Here is a 21,234-nt window from a genome sequence, read left to right on the forward strand (position 1 = left end):
ATATATATATCAGCATTTTATTTTCTTCCATTTTTCTTAATTAGCTATTTGTCAATGTATAAAGTCTCTGATCATTTCTGAACCACTAAACATCTGTTCAACATTTTCAGCACAGAAAATACTTTCAAGAAATAATTTAGAACTTTTAGTATATAAAAAAATAAAAGACAAAAAATTATTTCAATATTTGAAATTTGACAAGTTTAACAAAACAATGTAGGTCTGTCATTCCCTAATTTCCATCCAACTTTTATTTTGTTAGATTTAAAAATAAAATCTTTAACAAAATTGTTTCAGGCATCACATTTTAAAGGATGCTCAGACAGCTTAATGAAATGTTAAGTTATTTGAAAATCGTTAAAATTGTATAGTGGATTGATTTATTAACTTTATTCTTTATAATTTATCAAAATCATCCATTTCTTGCAAGTATTTTGTATTGAAGTTTACAAGTTAGTATAACCACACCTATCTATGTGTTTTTCAACATATTCTTGGTACTTGGCTACATTAGGGTTAGTGACTGCACCAGGAGGTGGGGTAGAGGGATGTTTCCTATCGTACATTGGTTCTCGTCGATAATGGTCATCTTCTTCTGGTCTGAATGACTGGCCAATCCTTGAAGAAGCACCAATAGGTCCTGTGTGGTAGCTTGGTTCCTCTTCTCGTCGAGTTCGACTGTAAGAAGGTTCCTCGGGTTGTGTTCTGCCATAATTTGTAGATCCATAATTATCTCTTGTAGCTCTATAATCATCTCTGTAAATAATCAGGCAAACATTCAAAATTTAGTATTGACCACTTTGGAAATACTCTGCATATTATTTTAACAATCACCTATTATATCAGTAGGATATTTCAAGTGTTATTTTTAACACAATACTAGCATGCTTTTACTAAATACTAGATTCAATCAGCCAACTCAAAATCTTGAGATCTTACAGTATTCTGAGCATTCAATTAAAATAAATGTTCAGTCATTTTCTTGCTGTTGAAAAACTGATATGTAAATAAAAATCTTCTTAACCAATATTTTTTACTAAAAAATACAAAAAAAACAGGACTATGGAGATCTATAGGTGGACCGAAACTCAAATGAATAAAATCTTTTCTTATTAACGCCCTTTATATAGGTTGGTTTTCCCATTTGACTGGTTTTACACTATTCATTTTTGGGGCCCTTTATAGCTTGATGTTCGATTTGTGACTTGGATTGAGAGTTGTCTCATTGGTACTTATATCACATATTCTTATATCTTTTGAACATGTGAAGTGGCTTAATTTAAATATTCTACAAATATAGTACATCATAACATATAAAATTAATTTAATTTTACAAAAGATTGACAACTTATTAACCATATCATAATACAAATGTCAAAATTTTGAAAAACTTATAAAAACAACATTTATACAGGGTAAGTATTTTCACATCCTGGTTGTGCAAGAATAACCATATAAATACAAACCTGGGTTCTTCTCTTGGTGGAGGTAACTGTCTTATCATCTGCTGGGACTAAAAGTAGCAAAATAATTCATAAATATATAATATATAAAACATAATGCATCAATAACACCAATATGATTCATGGACTTTGCAGCCCATCTATGTGTAATGACAGGACCATGTAAGGCAAAGTGATTTCAGCAATTTTGATGACAGCATGACTAGATTGGCAAGCTTTAATTACCATACTAAACTAGCCAACTCAGATAGCAGCACACTAAGAGATACATCCTAAAGTTTACACAGCAAAAACACACATTCTATTAAACAATCTGAATAAAATACAGATCTAGGTTCCTAGCTTTGCTTACAAAGATCTGAAAACATTCCTTTCACCTTCTGTTCAAGTAGTTTTAACCTCAGTTTGTAAAATTCCTGCTTCCAAATTTTCAAAAATGTGTCTACATCAAGACAAACCAAAGGATTCTGAAAGGTCTTTTAAACATAAAGTAGAATGGAGCTTTTTAAACAGAAAGTAGAATGAAGTTTTTTAAACAGAAAGTAGAATAGAGCTTCGTCAGATCCTTGTAAGTGAAGCATATAATCTGTAGTTAATTTTGATTGTTCTATCAAATAGCAGAGTTTTTATTGTGATGGTTTTAATGATAATTAGCAGTAATTCAAAACAATGTTCAATCATGTGAAAGCCTTAAAGTATTCATGTTAGACATGCAGTCTTCACATTTAATACTTGACTATCTACTGGTAAGTAAAACAACATAAGTGTATCTGCATATGAATTGTAAAACTATTTTTATATCTTAAACAAAATTATAATCATCAAATCAAATGTCATCTAATTATTTTGAACACTGCAGGTCTCACTGTCAGAATATTTTGTTTCTAATTATATAAGATTATTTCCAAACAAGTATTGAGTCAAATTGTTACTACAAAGGTTTGTTTCAAAGGATTGAATGTATGAGTAGTTAAATCTCAAGACTTGACTATTCGGGTAAAATATGTACATGTGTAAATATATGTGCAAATTTTTTTTTTAGATTTTCTTGATTATAATTCTTGTTATCCTTATATCTGATTATACATATATTTTGTATTATTTCAACTGCTAAAGCTTAACAGAGCAATGTTTCACATTAATTTACTAACTATTGATAACATTACAAGCGTTACACATTTTACTGTGAATATCTATAAGCACTATCTAAGTAAAGCATTCATTGATTTAAAAGTCTTTCTTAGATGTCCTCATCGATAACCAAAAGTTCAATTCTTGGATGAACAGTTGCCTGCAACTTAGATAATGCCAGGACCAAAATCCCCTGTTTCAGTAGAAGTTTATATTGCCTTCATCTTTTAGTGGATTTGTATATTGTCCAGTGGCAAACATTAAATAAATATCAGGACAAGAAAAAATGAGTTTGATATGAATACAGACCTGCTTTGTACTTAAGACAGGCACTCTGAGCCAGATTTTTACCATGCTAGTTAAAAAGGTAAACATTGCCCAAAAACTCATGTCTAACTACTCATAACTGCAAAGTTGACCAATATTTGCTCTTACTTCTAATTGAAATGAGCTCAGTGGAAAAACAGCAAAAACAAATTTTCAAGTCTAGTCTCAACAGATTTGATCCAACCAACCACCTTTGCATTAAGGGCAAGAATTCTACCACAAGACTACTGAGATAGTTCAAAATGTCCTTAGAACCATTAATAATTATCATGAACATAAAATTGAGAATGGAAATGGGGAATGTGTATAAGAGACAACAACCAGACCAAAGAGCAAAAAACAACTGAAGGCCACAAATGGGTCTTCAACACAGCGATAAAATCCTGCATCCGGAGAGGTTTTGTACTGAAAAACGCTTTAACTGCAGAAAAATCAATCATGTGATATTCCTTTGAATTGATCCCATTGAATTACAGTTCCTTCAATAGAACCTGAAAAGACTTTTTAGCTCTAACTACTAATATGTTTTTATATATGATAATATAGCGACAACAAAATAAACAAACATCTGCATATATATATATATAGAAAACAAACACCTGAGGCAAGTGGTAATAAGTATTTGTGTAATTCAATTTTTTTTCCCGTCAAATTATCTTGATGCCATTCCAAGTCAGATTTTTTAAAAGAAAAATTGTACCAGATAATAATTTTTTTCTTTTCATTTATTTAGATTTAAACTAAAATATAAACTAACTTAAAATATTTATTGAACAAGCTAAAATTGTAAAAATAATAGTTGCGTTAAAATTGTCTAAAGGATGAAAGTTCATAGCCATGAGGCAGCAGACATTTTTTGTTTCTCCAGTTAGATAAATTCTGATAAGAAATAGTTTCAAATTAATCATTTGAAGAAAAAAACCTTGACTGTATTTGCACATATATATTGAAATGCCATAAATACTAATCACAACTGCCTCTATGACAGACAAGAACTTTTAAAAAAGTTCCTCATGCTATTTATATCACCAACACATAAACTAGCCTACAAACATGAGATCTTCTAATCGAGTTTTTAAAGCATGAAATAGTCAATACTCTTTTCGATAACGATTTAGGAATTTCTCACGTTCTGATTCCCCTAATGACAAACAATTAGTACAGTAACATAGGATAGAACTGAATCTGCTTGAGAAATTAACTAGCAAATCACAAAAGCTGAAGCATTTGGTTACCATGGCTACCTGAAATCTAGCTTCTTCAGCTCGTGTGTTTTCTTCTATCTGATGTTTATGATTGGCTAGGGACTGTTCCAACTGACTTTTGTCAATTGTAGGTTTGAATAGATTGCGTTGAGTGCTTTGCATCTCATCTCTGTAATAATAAAGATTACTATCAATTCTACATTGTTCTAAAAATACATACTGAAGGTGCTGGTGTCCAACCATTGTAAAATCTTGGACAGAATGCTTCCACATGACCTGGATATTCATCTCTGGAAAGGTTGCAAAACTCAAATTAGTTACCATAGACTAGCAATGTTAACATTATAAAATAAAAATAAAAATTGCACTTACATATAATAGATCTTTCCTTATCAATAAATTATAAATCTATCATATTTTTCACATCATGAGTACGATCATTGATGTTATCATAGCAACGTTGAAAATGAACTGTCCTATGACCTTAAAAATCAGCAAGATTAAAACTTATAAGTTCTCTTGTAATCCTATTTAACACTACACATTACTTTGTTCAAGGATAAACAATTACCATTTCAAACATATTACATGTTGTTTTTTTTTTAAATCGGATGGATACATCATTTTTTTTTTTGCTTCTGTTTCATCTATTTGGTAAGTTCTAAATTATCACATTTTAAATGTAATTGGATAATATTCTGTGACAATACATGTACTTGCAATATCAACACACTATGATGTAACATCAGTTTAATTAAAAAAAGAATGTGTCTCAAATATGCGGATACCCCATCCGCACTATCATATTCTATGTTCAATGGACCGTGAAAATGGGATAAAATATCTAATTTGGCATTAAAATTAGAAAGATCATATCATAGGGAACATATTTACTAAGTTTCAAGTTGATTGGACTTCAGCTTCATCAAAAACTACCTAGACCAAAATCTTTAACCTGAAGCAAGAAAGGCAGACGAACGAACGAATGGACGGACGGACGCACAGACCAGACAACATAATGCCCATAAATGGGGCATAAAAAAAAAGTATTTTCTTATTTGCAGATAAAGTCCCATATAAAGTATACAAATCCTACTCTGATGTGGTCCAATTCCTGCCTAACAGCTGCCATAACTCTAACTCTTTAGAGGTCAAACAGTTCAATAACAGCTCTTTGGCTTCTCTTGTCAACAATGGTGCTACTGCTTTGGAGGCAAGGTCTATACCAACATGAACTGGATCCCTGCTAGCTTCATATATCAGACTAAGAGGTGTGAAGATAAAGTGTACAAGTTCAGGAGCATTGGGATCATGAATATGTGCCTTTAATTTTGACTACAAAATAAGAAAAGATTATGGTAAATTAACATTGGATTCAAACAGGACTATAACAAAACAAACTTTTTTAAATCAATTATTTTAAAGTCATTGTATTTTGACACTGCTATTTCTCCTTAATTCACATACTGTTTTCCACTTTATTTTCATTTATCCTTTTCAAACTATATTTTGACTAGAAAGAGTTTTAGTTTCATCGAATTTGGTGGCCAAATCAAAATGGTTGCCTGTGCAGCATTTAGTATCAATGCTACAAAAATGTCTTAAATTCTAAATTAACGTATTATCACAACTATCATGTATAAGAAACAAAAATAAAATTGTAATACATGTCTATACTAACCAGTAGATTAAAAGCACATTTGATTTTTTGGAAGATATCTATGAAGTCATCACCAGGTGGAGGTCTGGCCCTCATGTTTAACATACCATCTCTTGGTGGTGGGGCTATAGAAATAATAAATCATATTGACTTAAAATATCAATTACTAAATCGATTAAAATGTTATAGATATGTAAATGTTTCCAACAAACAACCAAACAAATCAAATTTTTCCTCCATTTCAATTATTTTTTGTTTAAAAATTGTATCCATCAATGATAAATTTTAAGATAAAAATAATCCTCTCTAGTAAAGAAACCATTACACCATATTAATAGTATGGTCAAAGAAATGTTTAACCTCACTGCATTTCTGTGTCTGTTCCCAGTCAGAGGTCACTGGCTTTTGTTAGTTTTGTAAGTTTTTCTTAATTTTGGTTCATTTATATGCTTCGGAATTAAGTATGAAATCCATTTTCGCTGAGCTAATACACATCTGCTGATTGTTTCCCTGTGTTGAAGACCAATTTATGAACTTGGGTTGTTTATTTGCTCTTTGGTAGGGTTGCTGTCTTTTTGACACATTCCCAGATTCCATACTCAATTTTATTTTGTCATAATATTACAATCATTATAAACTTATCTCACCTCTGTCGTTTTTCTTTTTATGTGACTGTCTTTCACGTTTACGATTTTCTAATTCTTTGTATGCCTCAGCAGCTTGTTGAAGTCTGGCAACAAATTTTTCAATGTCATCAAAACAAGAGTTTAAAATTTGCTGAAATATGAAAGTGTGAAAACTATATTATTTAACTAAGGTAGGATATTGTTTTCAGATGAAAGCGTAAATATCTTATTATCTTATTAAGCGAAATACTTCCTCCTGTTTTTAAAATACTCAAATTTTACTGATGTCTCCAGAACTCTTTTATAACAAATTAATCTTGCAATTAGTCAAATGAAAGTACAAATTTATAATAGCACTCCCTAATTTTTCAAAAATTTTCATAGGCTTTCCGTAATAATTGAGACTGTATAAATTAAGACTAACAGAAGTGTGCATTAGAAGAAAATACTTAAGCACTGATCAAAGATAAAAGAACTAGAAAAACTTCAAAAAGATCAGGGATCTTAATGATGTAATAACATGATATAGGGAATAACATGAACATGGCACTGTCAATAAGAACAATACATTTTTTAAAACACCTCTAAAGAAATTCAGTCCTTTATATTATGACCTATATATGTAATACTGAATGAAGTTGATATTTTGATATAAATGAGCAGTTATCTCCCTTAGATCATAAAAACCTTACCACATCCCTTTCTAAACTTTCATTTTGTCCACCAGGAGGTTCAGTGTATGATGCTCTGTATTGTGATTGACCAAAGTTACCTCCCCTATTTCCACCTGTAAAACAGTTAATACAGTTTTAAACACTAAATTATTGGCAATAATATTATATGTTTTGTTATTAATTGATGTTGGAATACATTAAAATGGTACAAGGATTTGATGAATTTGAAAGAATATTGCTTCCAACTGTTTAGAATGTTTTAAAAATGTTTTACAGTGAAAGTTTGAACTACCAATTTAATTCTAACACTCTTTTTACTAAATTTGATTAAAAATAGTTTAATCTTTAATATTAAAACGATAAATTAGGACTGAAATATTATAATATTAATGACACTTAAGTACTGAATTTTTTTTTTAAAAATCATTTAAAAAAAAATCACTAATAAGCATCTGCTGAAAGCCTGAAGCTCAGAGTTTTGGCAAAACACGAGAAATTGCATTTTAACAAGCTCTTGTGGAAATTTATATTTTAACTGAAGAAGCATGCATGTTGGCACAGAGGACTATTCAATTGAAATTAATGTACAAGGAAAGAAATGAAATGCTTGTTCTATGAAATGAGAATATTTATGAAAATTGCTTACATTAAATTGTTTTAACGGATGTTTATAAGCCATCTAAGACTTGTACATAAATTTCAATAGAAATAGCCCTATAAAGCACCAACGCTTTATCCCCATGTCACTATATCTGCATACTTTTGTAGAAATAAATATGTAACATAACGTGAACATTCCAACTTAATTATAAATAGTTATAAATGCAACTAAAAAATATATTCATCTAACAACATAAAATTTGCTACATTGAAAAATGCCTAAAACTAAAAATGTAACATAAATATGTAAAAGGCAAGTTTTCCTTTTTATTTCAAATCAAGCTTTTTAATCAAGACTGCTATGTGTAAAATCTATTCAAGTTGAAATTTGTTTTTTTATTTCTTGTCTATTGAAATACAATGAAAATGAATACTTTTTTTCATTTTGACAATTGCAACAAAATTAACTGATTTGAAAAGGAGACCATAAAAACTGTATTCAAATCAAGTTTTCATATATATATTACTTAGTCATGCAAGTTACAAGTAGAAAAATTGCCTTTTTCTAAATAAAAAATAAAGTCTGAAAAATGCAGTAACAAATAACTAATATATCCAGTATTCCTTGAATAAATTCTTGGAAATGCTAAAAAAGTAAGCAAAGGCAAGCAATAATAAATAGTCTTGTAGCATGCACCGTGACCTGTTCCACTCACTGTTGACAGAGTCTTTATCACGCATGGGAAGAGAATACATGTCTCCTCTAGGGCCCTCATTCTGTGCTCTAAAAGGTTCTGTTCTAAAGCCTTCACTGGGAGGTCTAAATCCTTCCGAACTAGGAATAACTCGGAATCCTTCATTTTGTAAACGTAAACCATTGTTACTAGCATTTGATTTCATACCTTCATCACGTAATGTTGTTGTTTTGAATTGGTATCGTGAACTTTGTTCTACAAATGAATTATCATGCGAATATAACTATACATGAAATAAAATTTAGTTATGAGAAAAAATGTAGAGCAAAGCATGCTGCTTCTGTACAAATATGCATGGGTTTTGTGCCAGATATTTGCCTCACATACTTAATCAAGGAGGGTACAAATTTAATTATAACTGATTAAAGTATTAAAAGCTCACACATTTGACCTCAAATTAATGTTGAAAAAAAAACACTGAGAAAGAAGACAAATATAATTGATTCCCTTTATAATATTACTGACCTTTTCAAGCCAAAACTATTGTTTAGTTTGTTTCTGTTATATTTCAAGTTCTAAAGTTTTCCCAACAAGTAGGACACATTTTTTTCACTTAAGGTAGATACGCTCAAATGAATAGATTTTTCTAAAGAAAGTTCACCCAAATAAATAGATTTTACTAAAGAAAGTTCGCTCAAATGAATACATTTTACTAAAGAAAGTTAAAGTTGGAATTTGAAAAATAAAGTAATTCTTTTATAAAAAATAATATTCAAAAGAATCAATATCAATTCAATTTTGTTGGATATTTAGATGCCAAGTTGAAACTAAATTTTATAATATTCAACTACCTTAAAAATACCACACTTTTCAAAATGTTACAAAATGTTTATAACTTCAGATATTAATTCATTCATAAATGCAATGCATCATACATCATCCCTCAACAAAAATACTTTTCAAAATGTTATATACAGGATTTTTAAAACTTTAGATATTAATCCATTCATAAATGCAATGCATCATCATACCCCAAATTTAAATATGTTTGAAAATGTTATGTACAGAAATGTTTATAACTAGATATTAATTCATTCATAAATGCAATACATATACATATACATTCTCCATCAAAATTAAATTGTAAATACAAACAATGTTAGTCTGTAAAATCATGCATTATAAATAGTCTTTATGAAGAATTGTTTCTATATCGCCTTTCTCCAAATTGTCATCATCTTAATTGCATGCCTTGAATATAGACAAGATATTAGCCAATACATCATTCAGTCGTTGACAACTTGACACCAATATGTGTATTTGTTCTCCACCATACAAACAAAATATACTGTCATTCCAATGACTATTGATACCAATATACAAATGACCATTGATACCAATATACAAATGACCATTGATACCAATAAATATATAAGTAGATTCTCATCCCTTCCACTGACTTACTAGATTTGGCCCCTGTGTTTGGCATTGTACCGTAATGGACTGAAGGTTCCATTGAAGAATAACCACTAGAAGATCCCTGGTTTGAAGAAGAAAATTGTTGCCTTCTGTCTCCAAACTTCCATTTTCCTCTTCCACTTCCAGAAGAAATACTGCTGTCTGGGAAATAATCTCCCTCCCTTCGTACGGCAGACAGAATATCATGTGCACTTCCACTTCTATATGGCATACTTCGTTCTACTTGCAATGGAATTTCATATGTATTGGCACTGCTGGTTGAAAGTCTACTTCTTGGCATTGTAAATGCTGGTGGAATTTCTAACCCTCCTGTGGAGCTTCTTCTCTCTCTTGATGCAAAATTATGTTTATCTAAATTTCTAGGATCATAAGGGACGGCATATCCATCTGACATTACACTAGAGCTATGATTATTTGGCAATGTATACCTATCTACACTGCTGCTTCTGTTGCGATTACTAGAGCTTGAACCTCGTCTACTTGTGAGCGATAGATACTTTTCTGGAACATCAAACTCTTCTTCCTCAATAGCAGATGTAGAAAATCCACTAGTGCTACCATATGACTGGTCACCTAAACTGGAACGTCTCTCTGTCCCACTGGGGACATATCGCCTTTCTACAAAATGCTCTTTGACATGAGGACTTGCCCTTCTTGAATGATTTTCCCCTAAAGGTATGTATCTTTCACGAGAAAAATGTTCTTGAACAGGGGGAATCTTTATCTTCTGCTTCATTTCTTCTAAAGGTACATAATGTTCACGGACCATAGATTCATTAACAGAAGGCACAGATAACAATGCATTTCTCTGCCTCCTTTCTTCAGGAACAAACAACTCACGTACAACTCGTCTATTTGTAGGAGGAGTGGGCATTTTTTCTCTGGTCTCTAGACCATGAGGAATATATTTTTCTTTAGTGTAATGCTCTTCAACAGGAGTTCTTATTATCTGAATTGGTTGATGCTTGCCACCAGGGACTATTCTTTCAGTAATAACATGTTTTTCTGCGGGCAGTTTTATATGTTTCTCACGTTTTCCTACAATTGGTTGATCTGGTTCTTGTGCGTCAGTACTGTAACTGAAATGTGACTTCGGTTCTTTATTTCCACCAAGCCATCGACCTCCTTTAAAATTATATTACAACAAAATACCTCTTTTATAATAAAAAAAAACAGTTCTAGCTGTTTAGGTAAAAGGTATCACACTTTCTAGCAACACAAAAAGCTGTCAAAAATTAGATCTTAAAAATTTCTAGCTCCAAACAAAACATATCTAGCTTATGTCTAATCATCTATATCATGCATTCAAACCAGGGAAGAAAATAAAACATCACTTTAATGATTAACCATTATATTCTCCTGTTTATTAAGAAAGGTACTTAGCATGTTCAGGGTAGTGGAAAAGGAACAGTAAGAACTTGTGCATTTTATTTACAATTGTCAGGACAGGTATCAAGATATAATGCTAATTTTCTTTTTTGTCTAATTTAATTTGACAGAAAAATACATTACACTATGACCTCCCACAGATCATTGCCTACACCTAGGGGGATAAAAAAAAAGTAATTTGCTCCCTTCTGTTTTACTCTTTGGGGATAGAAAAAAAAGGCCTAATAAGTAATTCCAAACCAATTCCCAAAATCTTTTGAATGTTTGAAATAATATATCTTCTTTACCTGGTGGGTCTGGTGCTGGTCCCATTGGAGGTGGAGGTATACTGCTGTAAGAAATTATATCAACACTCAATATTCATTATTCAATTTATATTTCAAGGCATTTTATATCAATATTTTTGTGTAGTGCATTATTTATGACTGATTTCAATCCGGTCTCATTTGATACACAGTAATACAGTTTGACTAAACTTTTTTCAAATTTAATATACATATATTTTCTCGTTGGATTATACCAAATATGAACTAGTTCTTAGTAATTATATACTTATTATCTAAGAAAGGAGATGTCAAAATTTTTGTGACATATTTTGACAAAAAAAATATACTCAACAGCAGTATGTGTTGGGTTTTTTTTGGTGTTTTTACTTGTTTTTACATATAAATTTGGTAAAATCTTTTTAAAAAAATGCTGTTACTGTTGCAGATTTGAGATGTCATACCATAGAAAAAAGTATACACTTTTTGAAACTTACTCAATTTCAAATGCAATAAATTAATTTGAGTACTAGCCATGATGTGGGTAAAAATTTAATGCAAATGTTTTGCTTCAATTTTTGTGGAAAATTCATTATATGCTGATTGTAAACAAATCCGCAAAGAAGTATTTTCGGGATCTGTTAAAATATAATTGGCAGTAGACTTTTAATCAAACAGACTTATGTTGGAAAACCTGATTCCCCTGCTGTTAGTTGAGGGACAAAATAGTTTTTTCCATGAAAGAGAACAGATAAAATAAAACATTATGACATAATTGTTTAGAATACAATAAAATTTCTCCTTTAAAAATAACCGTATCACCATTTTTTGTTATTTTATACATACCTTTGAAACAATTTGGGACGACCTTCTTTGGCTGCTAGGAGTTCATCTACAATATCTTGTGCCTGTAACGAGAAAGCTTTCTTAATGTTTGTATTGGTTCTCTTTTTTATTTCTATAGTCTGGATAATTATGACAGTACTTGTGAGATTTCTTTTCCTGTAAATATTTTTATTCATCATTGTTAAATGCAGCTGTTTTGATATCTAATGAGGAATTTTGTTCAAACTTGTGATAGGAGCTGATTTCAACTTTCAGTTAGAAGCAATTATTTAGCAGAATGATAAATGATTTTTTTAAATCTCACTCAAATCCCTAGCACACTGGCATATGCATTTAGTTAAAAATATCCTTTCATTCCTAAAGAGAATATTTTCTATAATAATTAAATATTTACCACTAGGTTTGAAATTTCTGGTGAAGATGCCAAGATATTTTTCTTGTTGTTTTTTGACAAATTGTGTTGTTGTTAATTTTGAGTTTATTACTTCCCTTTGTCCACTAAATATTCAAAACAGGTCAATTAGACATGTCTTATATTATTGTATATAATATGAACTAGTTTCTTGTCCTTTTCTAAAAATATGGAATAATTTCTTCAGTTTTTTCAACATCACTGAAGAAGCATTTAAACAAAATACTTTTCAACCAACAAAAATGTTTTGTTTACAGCATTTTTTTAAGGAAAAGGACATGAATATGGTTGTGACCTAAATAAGAAAAAACAATGCAGTGGAAGATGGGAGTTGTCATTAACATTTTGAAATTGTCCAGTTATTTTTACTCACGTAGAAAAGTAATCCCTTCAAATGACATGCACAAATCAAATGTCAGTTAAACATATTAGTTCACAGTAACATCACAAACAAAGGTGTAACATTTACACACCCTTTTCATTCTTAAAATTCATTCAACCATGTCAGATGCATACATGTCCTTCCCATTACTTGCAATTTTCAATATTTATTATTGATTTTATTTAATAACTAATAAAATCGTAAATACACCTAGCAATGGTACGATTTGTTTCCCTCCCTTAAAAAAATTAAAACATATGCTGCCCTTATAATGATAACAAAAATATATAAATATTCACCAAAGAAGTAATTTTTTTTGTTATCAAAGAAGTTTTTTTGAAAAATGTTACTGGTACATGAAAATCACCCCATCCTATGGTACATTGCATTTGTGTAACATGATCATGTATTGAACAAATTGTGGTCAACTAAGTGCAGAATTATTAGATCACCTGGAATTTACGAGCCCTTTAATAATTTGTGTGAATGATCAAAGAACATTCCTTCAAAATTTCATGTCAAATATTATTTTTCTGAGGTTCCATTTTTTTCTTAAAAAGGAATTTGAATAAGCTGTTGTCAATCCATTTGCAAACTTAATAAATCTCACAGAATTTCAGTAACTGCTGGTTTATAGTAAATACCTACCGGAGCATTTATACTTTGGAATATGTGCATATCACATCTACTGCTATATTTCCCTGGATTTTCTAACATTGTAAACATTATTAAGTTTGTGTACACTTCTCTTTTATCTTCTTTGAATATTGCTGTTGGTTCATGTACAAGTTCTAATGGAAATCTTTCCAATTCCTCCTGGAAATATAAGATCACAGTACATGTATTTATAAGTCAAGCTGCTAACACTTTCAAATTATACTTAATACATTGAGATATTTTTAATATGTATTTCTAATGTTGTATAATACAGGTAGAAAAATGTATCAAGAAATTAAAATACAGTAATTCTTCATTTTTTTTTAATCATTAGCCATTACACAACACTAAATAGCAACACAAATGAATATCAAATTCTATAACCCATATATGTACAATAACCCATATTTGTAAAATATTGAGACAGCTAATGAATGTTACTATGTGGTATAGTATAAATAACAAAATATATGTATATGTGTTTGTCAACATAAAGCTGCTAAATTGCCTTTTTGGTATTCATTCTGTAAATTATGGCATGAAAATAATGTTTGTGAACTGTGTTATGTCTGTCACTGTCTTTATATTATGTTTCATACTGGAACATGTTTTAAAATATATACTGTGAACATGATAAAAACAAAATTTTGCCAGGTTATTTTTTGTTTGTTGATTGAGAGAATTTAAATGAATTTTAAATCGAAATAAAGTCTATCTATATCACATTACACAAGAGAAGATAATAAAATCCAATGAAACTACATGTATAACCATTGATATTCACCAATGAGAAATTACAACCCCTCAAAACCAAAAGTTTCAGACGTACATATTTTTATCACACTATATTCTTAATTCCAAATTTTTTCACAGTATAAAATTGCAAATTTATTGTATGTCCTACCCCATTTCCTTTGTCGATTACGATTAAATTTTTGCGTTCTATGATCATAACACATCTCATTGTCCAGATGCCAGTGGTACTTTCCATTCCACGTAACTTGCGTAATCCATCCTCAGGTTTCATCACACCTACAATAAATTGTTGCATTGTTTTAGTGATAATTAGCAGAAACATAAAATGGTATATTTAATAGTGTACGCACTTTATAAATTTAGCTTTTTTTCAGCAAGGATCATGCAAAAAAAAATGTTTCACCAGAATTCTCATTCTTGTTCTGAACAAAAGTAAATGAATCTCCATGATATGTCGTTGATGTGAATCTAGATATCTATGACAATTTTATTGTCAACAACTCCTAGTAAACAAAACTCAATACATGGGAAGGAGAACTTACGTGGACAATTTTTTAACCTTGATTTTAAATTTAAAGTATAATAAATCTCAAACAGCATTCCTAAACAGCTGACAAGACAATGAAAAAGTCATTTATCAGTATTAACTCATTTATAATTCTGTTTTACATATTTGGTTTTGGCTATTAGAATTGCCCCTGACCCAAGTCAGGAGCCTCTGGCCTTTATGTTAGTCTTGTATCATTTTTAATTCATGTTCATTTATATGTTTTGGAGTTTTGTATGATGTCCATTTTCACTGAACTAGTACACAAATTTGTTCAGAGGCCAGCTGAAGATCGCCTCAGGATGGTGTTTTCTCACTGTGACCCATTGGTGGCCTTCTGATGTTTTCTGCTCTTTGGTCAGGTTGTTGTCTCTTTGACACATTCTCAATTTCCATTTTCAATTTTATTTTAACATTTAAGCAAAAAACTACTAGACTCATTTTGACATTGAATTTTGAAATAGGTTACAATCTTACAAAGTTAATTGATTACAAAATTGCTGATGCAAGTAAAATGTCTTTGTTGGGTAAGGCTAGCTGTCGCTCATAATCAATTCTATTCAAAAACTGTGTCAAAAATAGCAATATTAGGTCAGATATGTCAATTTGGACATGTTTATGTTATCCCAGTGACCTCAATAATAACATTTCTGCACTAATGTGACTAGACCATATCATTGTATTCATTTATCAATCAAATTTACATAATTTTGAAATGACTGAAGAAGCTTACTACAATGGTTTAAACCTTTTATCAATAGATGAGTTCTTCTTTGTCCTCTTATACAACATTTTTAACAATGCATGATTGAAATCTTATATTTCTGCTATGAAACTTCTTACCTGATTTTGAAGAATATGTAGCTAAATGATCTAGCTCAAATGTGGGTTCCATGTCCCTTGTGTTGTCAAATCTATCCATACTGTGCTGATCTATAAATAGAAAAAGTATGTATACTACTGACACTCTCTAATAATATACAAGTAGTAAGGGTTGTAGTACATAATATTAATTTGTATACATTGTACATTACATTTGTTAATGTTTCAAAAAGTATGTACGCCTGCTAAGTGGAATTTAATAGATTTTTTATGGTAATACATCAAGAAGACAAGCTAGAATACTGAATGAACAGCTTTAGACTATATTTTGACAGTTTTTTTTAATTCTTTTTTTTTCCAATTTCTGTAAAAAGAAAAAAAAATCCCAAATATTTGTTTTCATAAAGAAATTTGATATTTGAAATCCTCAGAAAAAATGTTAAATTTACTACCATTTAATTCATATGAGGTCCCATTTCAGAAATATTTTTACTAAGGTAAAAGGTTTGGCCAATAAGCAACTGTTATGTGAATATTAATATGTAAAATAAATTTTAGTGGTCTAATAATATAACACTCCTTGATATTTAATTGAATAAATGCAAATGGTTTGGAAGAAATGACAGTTTTATTGAATCATTGAAAATGATAAATATCAATACATGTATATTACAAAATCGCAAGTATGCATATGCATAATTAAATGCATGAATGCTCATACTATGGATTAACTATTGAGGAACATTCCATATGAATGAATAATTTGATGCATTTTTGGTATACCGAATTATCAGACCTATGTTTTAATTAATCCCACAGCCTTGATCATTCATCGACATGATCAGTAATTGCAATATTAATGCACAAAATAACTTATTCTATAGTATTATGATTCAGAATCAGCTACCATTACGCTTGTGGATAATTTAATGTTTTGATTGCTTTAATTTATAGTGGTTCAATACTTTTCTTACTCTTTGAGACATATTATATTAAACTATATGTTATACAAGAGGCTGTCAGAGCGACAGCAAACCGGATTTATTCATATTTATTCGTGTCCTGGCATTTTTCAATATTACAAGAACCATAACTGATGAACAGTGAAAGTGAAAAACTTCACTATCAGACTTGACCTCCATTTTGTCATCAGTAACAACATATTAAAATTTGAAAAGCTTTGGTTGAACGGTTCATGAGTAAATTCACGGACATCATTTGGCTGCCCACCACCCGCCCGCTGTACATCCCCAAGTCAATAACCAACATTTTTGTTGCAAAAATCCTGTTAAAAACTGTTTTATTAAAGTTTTAAAAAAAGTTAAAATTTGATTGATTGATTGTTTATTGCTTAAAGTCAAGTGGTAAATGTGTTATGCATGTTCAGGACAAGAACAAGTTAACAATGAACTAAATAGGTAGGTCTTGTAAAAGTTAAGATTTGAAAATTTTATCAAGATGTCTAATTTTAAAAATATTACATTTGACAATATATGTAAGGTATGTACAGAGCTTATAAAAATAAAAAATCTCTTTTTATATATCTTACATAAAAAGAAAATTATTCTGACACATGAGTATTAAAATTGTTCAAAATCTTCAGTTGTATACAAAGTAGTAAGCTTGCAGTTGTAAAACCCTTCAAAATTTTATTAACTCATAAGAGTTTGATTTCCTATTACAAAAGTTAAACAAACAAATGACCGATTAACATTTAACTTTCACAAATTTAAATTTTATTTCGTTCAAAAATATTTTTATTGTTTCTTTTTTTATGATCAAAAAGATATAATGCATTGTTATTACATAAAACCTTCACAGCCTAATCCTTTAATCATCGTGTATTACAAAAGTCAAGGGAAGATATATGTCTAGTTTGAGGCAAAGTAACATATCAGTCTACATTTATGTAACGCCTTTACTCCTCAGTTCAATCAACCCAATACTACTTTACTTATCCACCACTTCAAGCTAATTATAGGTGATAGTGCCTGTATATGGTTAATAATCCTCTTTTGATGGGTCAGTTACTGGTCAAGCATGCCATTTTTAAATATTAAACACAATATTATGTATAATTATTTTATTTTTTTTTACAGTGAGCACATTCATGGGAGTTTTTTTGGTTATGCAAAAACAAGAGATAAGCCTTGTTGGATTCAATCTCAGATTAAATTTAAAGAATGGAAACCTGTATATGGACTGACCTAAATATTTAAATTACACTGTGAAATTATTATTTCAAATTTTTGGTTGATAAAGAAAGAGATGATTGAATGAGAACTTAAACGGAAAAGAATAACTTTCTCTGGACATTTCTCATACATGGTATAAAGACATTATATATAAAATCAATTAATAATCGCATGTGGGATAATTGGGCTGAAGCAAAGGTGCTTTGCATTTTAAATTCACTGCAGCTTTATTCTTTATAATAATGCAGTCAACTGTCATTTGGATAGACAAGAAATTAATAAGAGAAAACTTGTTTCTTTGGATTAATTTTGTTTTTGTCGACCTAAAATTATGTTATTAGCAGGAGAATGTTTTTAAAGCTTATATGCTGTATTACAGATCTTACAAGAAACCAAGGTCAAGGGTGATTATTAATTATTTATTCTATGTGAATCAACACCTTTTGAATAAAAGCAGCATCAAACTGAAGGTCGAATAACTTTATTTGAAAAGTTCAATAATCTTAACTATATACAGTGAAACCTGGCTAAAACGAATCCTGCATAACCCTAAAACCTGTATAAACCAAACATGTTCTTAAGCACCCGACATATCAAATTGTATGCATTGTGAACTGATAAAACCAAACATCAGCCAATACTGAACAAAATCTTAAAGTCCCGAAGAGGTCTGGTTTAAACAGGCTTCACTCTACAAGGTATTGGGGGAAAACAATTTCTTTAGGAGTGAAGGTTTTCTGTTCTTTTAACTCATCTAGTTAGGTAAATGTGTTTAATTGAGACAACCATCTATAAATGTATATACTTGTAAAACATATCTCACAGCTAAAAAATAATAAAATCTGTCCCCAGGTAAATAAAGGAGATTTAAAGGTAGATAGCTAAATCTGGGTCAACTATTTGATATCAGATTCAGTTTTATTCAATGGGTAACATTCAATTCTCAAATTTATGTCATACAATATTATCATATGACAATGTATGATATCAAGGTTTCATTAAACAATTTATTTATACGCATCAGGAAAGAAAATAAATAACACTGCAAAATGTAGAGAGCACACTGAAAAGGGAAGTTCCCTAAACAATTCAATGATGCTACAAAATGGTCCTAGAGAATGTTTCAGTTTTAACAGATAAGATAAATTTACAAAAAGAAGATAATTATTAAAAAAAAAGACTTCCACCTTGAAATTACAATGCTAACATCAATAGTAGTTACAATGACAGGAAGTTGAAATTATTTATCATCATGACCATGATAATCATATCTAGATGTATCTCTTTACTAATATGTGGGGTTCTAAGTACTTGATACAAGTTCAAGGTTTGAATTCCCTTAATTATAATATTTGAATGGGATACCCTAATGTAGATCTAGAGATTCCCTTATTTAATACAAGAGGAATGTTTGGATTCCCTTACTTTATGAAATCAAAATTTTAGGATTTCCTTACTTGATACAAGATGAATGTAGGGGCTCTTATCCTTGAACTAACTTGATACAGGTTACATGTAGGAATTCCCCTACATGATATAAGATGAACGTAGGGATTCCCTCACTTGATACAAGTTGAATGTTGGGGTTCCTTTACTTGATACAAGTTGAACGCAGAAATTCTCTGCAGACTTGATGCAGGTTACATGTAGGGATTCCAGATGAATGTTGTGATTAGCCTTCTTGATACTAGATGAATAGAATGATAGCTGATGCAATTCTTAATTCTAGTCTTATGAAAAATTTATATCAATCAGTATTCTTATATTCTCAATTAACTCAAAGATCTATAAATTTCTATAAAAAGGAAAAAGCCTATAAGAAGATCTATAATATTTAATTCAATCATTGTTATTTCTTCAATAAAACTTGATTGCCATAAGAGAAATTCCAATATTTGATTGAAGAAATCTAATTGCTTTGTTTTATATGGAATATACCTCAAGTTTGTTAAACTGTACTGCATCTTGCATTATATCTAGTCCAGTGCATAATTAATATATAAGTGTATAAATTTTATAACCATGTCACCCTTTCTTTCCCCATTTAAGTAGTATGAACAGCTAGTTGAACCCTTTTTAAAGCAAAGTTGATGTAGTGGTTCGTTCACTTAATACAAGATTGATATTTGATACACCAAGTTTAAAGAATACAGAGATGACTTGACTGTTTTTAATTGGTAGCCCTCAAACCATTCTTACATTCCCAGATTTAAAACCTTACTTGCTTCAAGAATTTTTTGCTTAAGTTATCAAGTAAAATCATTTTTTTTTACATTCAGTTTTGGGATAAACAAAATATTTGTTACAGGAGCCCATAGCTTATAATAAATGCATCATATTTCAAAAATGTGTACATTTATTCCATCATTAACTGAAATTCTTATGATTTTATCTAATTCTGTACTTGTACGTTTATGTCACTTGGTCTCTGGTTGAGAGTTGTCTCATTGGCAATCATACCACATCTTCTTATTTCTATATTGATTCAATTTAGTTGTGTGTCAGATATACATGTACACGTATCCCTCCAAGCATAGTACTTCACTGATTGTTTTATCACAAAGCCCTACCTACATGTATATGTCCACAAGTATGAATATGTCGATTACTAAACAACTAAACATTTAAAGATTTCATATTTTTGTAGCATGTTCTTTCCAAGTGTTGATACTGTACTATGTAGTCTATATAGATATATAATTTTGTGTTTAGAAGGTGGTTAAACTAATAAAAGATAGAAAATGTAAAATTGGTAACTCTATATCTTTAATGACATTGTGTTTTAACATCTGTTTAAAAGATATATTATTAAATTTGAAATCAACAGGATGTATTTTTTGAGAGAAACAAAATAGATAACTGACTGACTCAAATATGAATTTTGTTTACAACAAATTATGGCTTTTTTTTAACAAAATTAAGTTTTTTTCTCCCTTTTGACAAGAGTCAGTTTGGATTTGAATATACCTGGATAAGAATGTTTATTGAAATACTTGAAACATGCATGTGGTCGACTTTAATAGCTTGCACAGTAAGGAAAAGTCATCGCCAACCATTGCAATATTTGGTACTTCATAGCATGAATGGGCTATAAATGTTGGCTTT

The 21,234-nt window shown here is 30.1% G+C and overlaps 1 protein-coding gene across 15 annotated transcripts in view; it reads right to left on the reverse strand.

Moving 5' to 3' along the window:
• The window catches only part of LOC139481344 (epidermal growth factor receptor kinase substrate 8-like), a 69,919-nt gene that overhangs the window by 35,771 nt on the left and 12,914 nt on the right, over positions 1-21,234 (reverse strand). For 5 of the 15 annotated variants that reach the window (XM_071264587.1, XM_071264592.1, XM_071264591.1 and 2 more), the window contains 13 exons: positions 15,956-16,045; positions 14,714-14,841; positions 13,801-13,968; positions 12,359-12,420; positions 11,537-11,580; positions 8,403-8,636; positions 7,105-7,199; positions 6,434-6,563; positions 5,808-5,911; positions 5,223-5,461; positions 4,166-4,295; positions 1,467-1,513; positions 469-756 (listed from right to left, as the gene is read on the reverse strand). In XM_071264587.1, coding sequence (XP_071120688.1) covers positions 469-756; positions 1,467-1,513; positions 4,166-4,295; positions 5,223-5,461; positions 5,808-5,911; positions 6,434-6,563; positions 7,105-7,199; positions 8,403-8,636; positions 11,537-11,580; positions 12,359-12,420; positions 13,801-13,968; positions 14,714-14,841; positions 15,956-16,045 — 1,759 coding nt within the window. Of the gene's footprint in view, positions 1-468; positions 757-1,466; positions 1,514-4,165; positions 4,296-4,346; positions 4,417-5,222; positions 5,462-5,807; positions 5,912-6,433; positions 6,564-7,104; positions 7,200-8,402; positions 8,637-11,536; positions 11,581-12,358; positions 12,421-13,800; positions 13,969-14,713; positions 14,842-15,955; positions 16,046-21,234 lie in introns of all 15 variants that reach the window. The other 10 variants (XM_071264601.1, XM_071264599.1, XM_071264597.1 and 7 more) reach the window with 5 other exon arrangements.

The sequence above is a fragment of the Mytilus edulis genome, chromosome 7 (assembly GCF_963676685.1).
Source record: "Mytilus edulis chromosome 7, xbMytEdul2.2, whole genome shotgun sequence".
NCBI classification, from domain to species: Eukaryota; Metazoa; Mollusca; class Bivalvia; order Mytilida; family Mytilidae; genus Mytilus; species Mytilus edulis.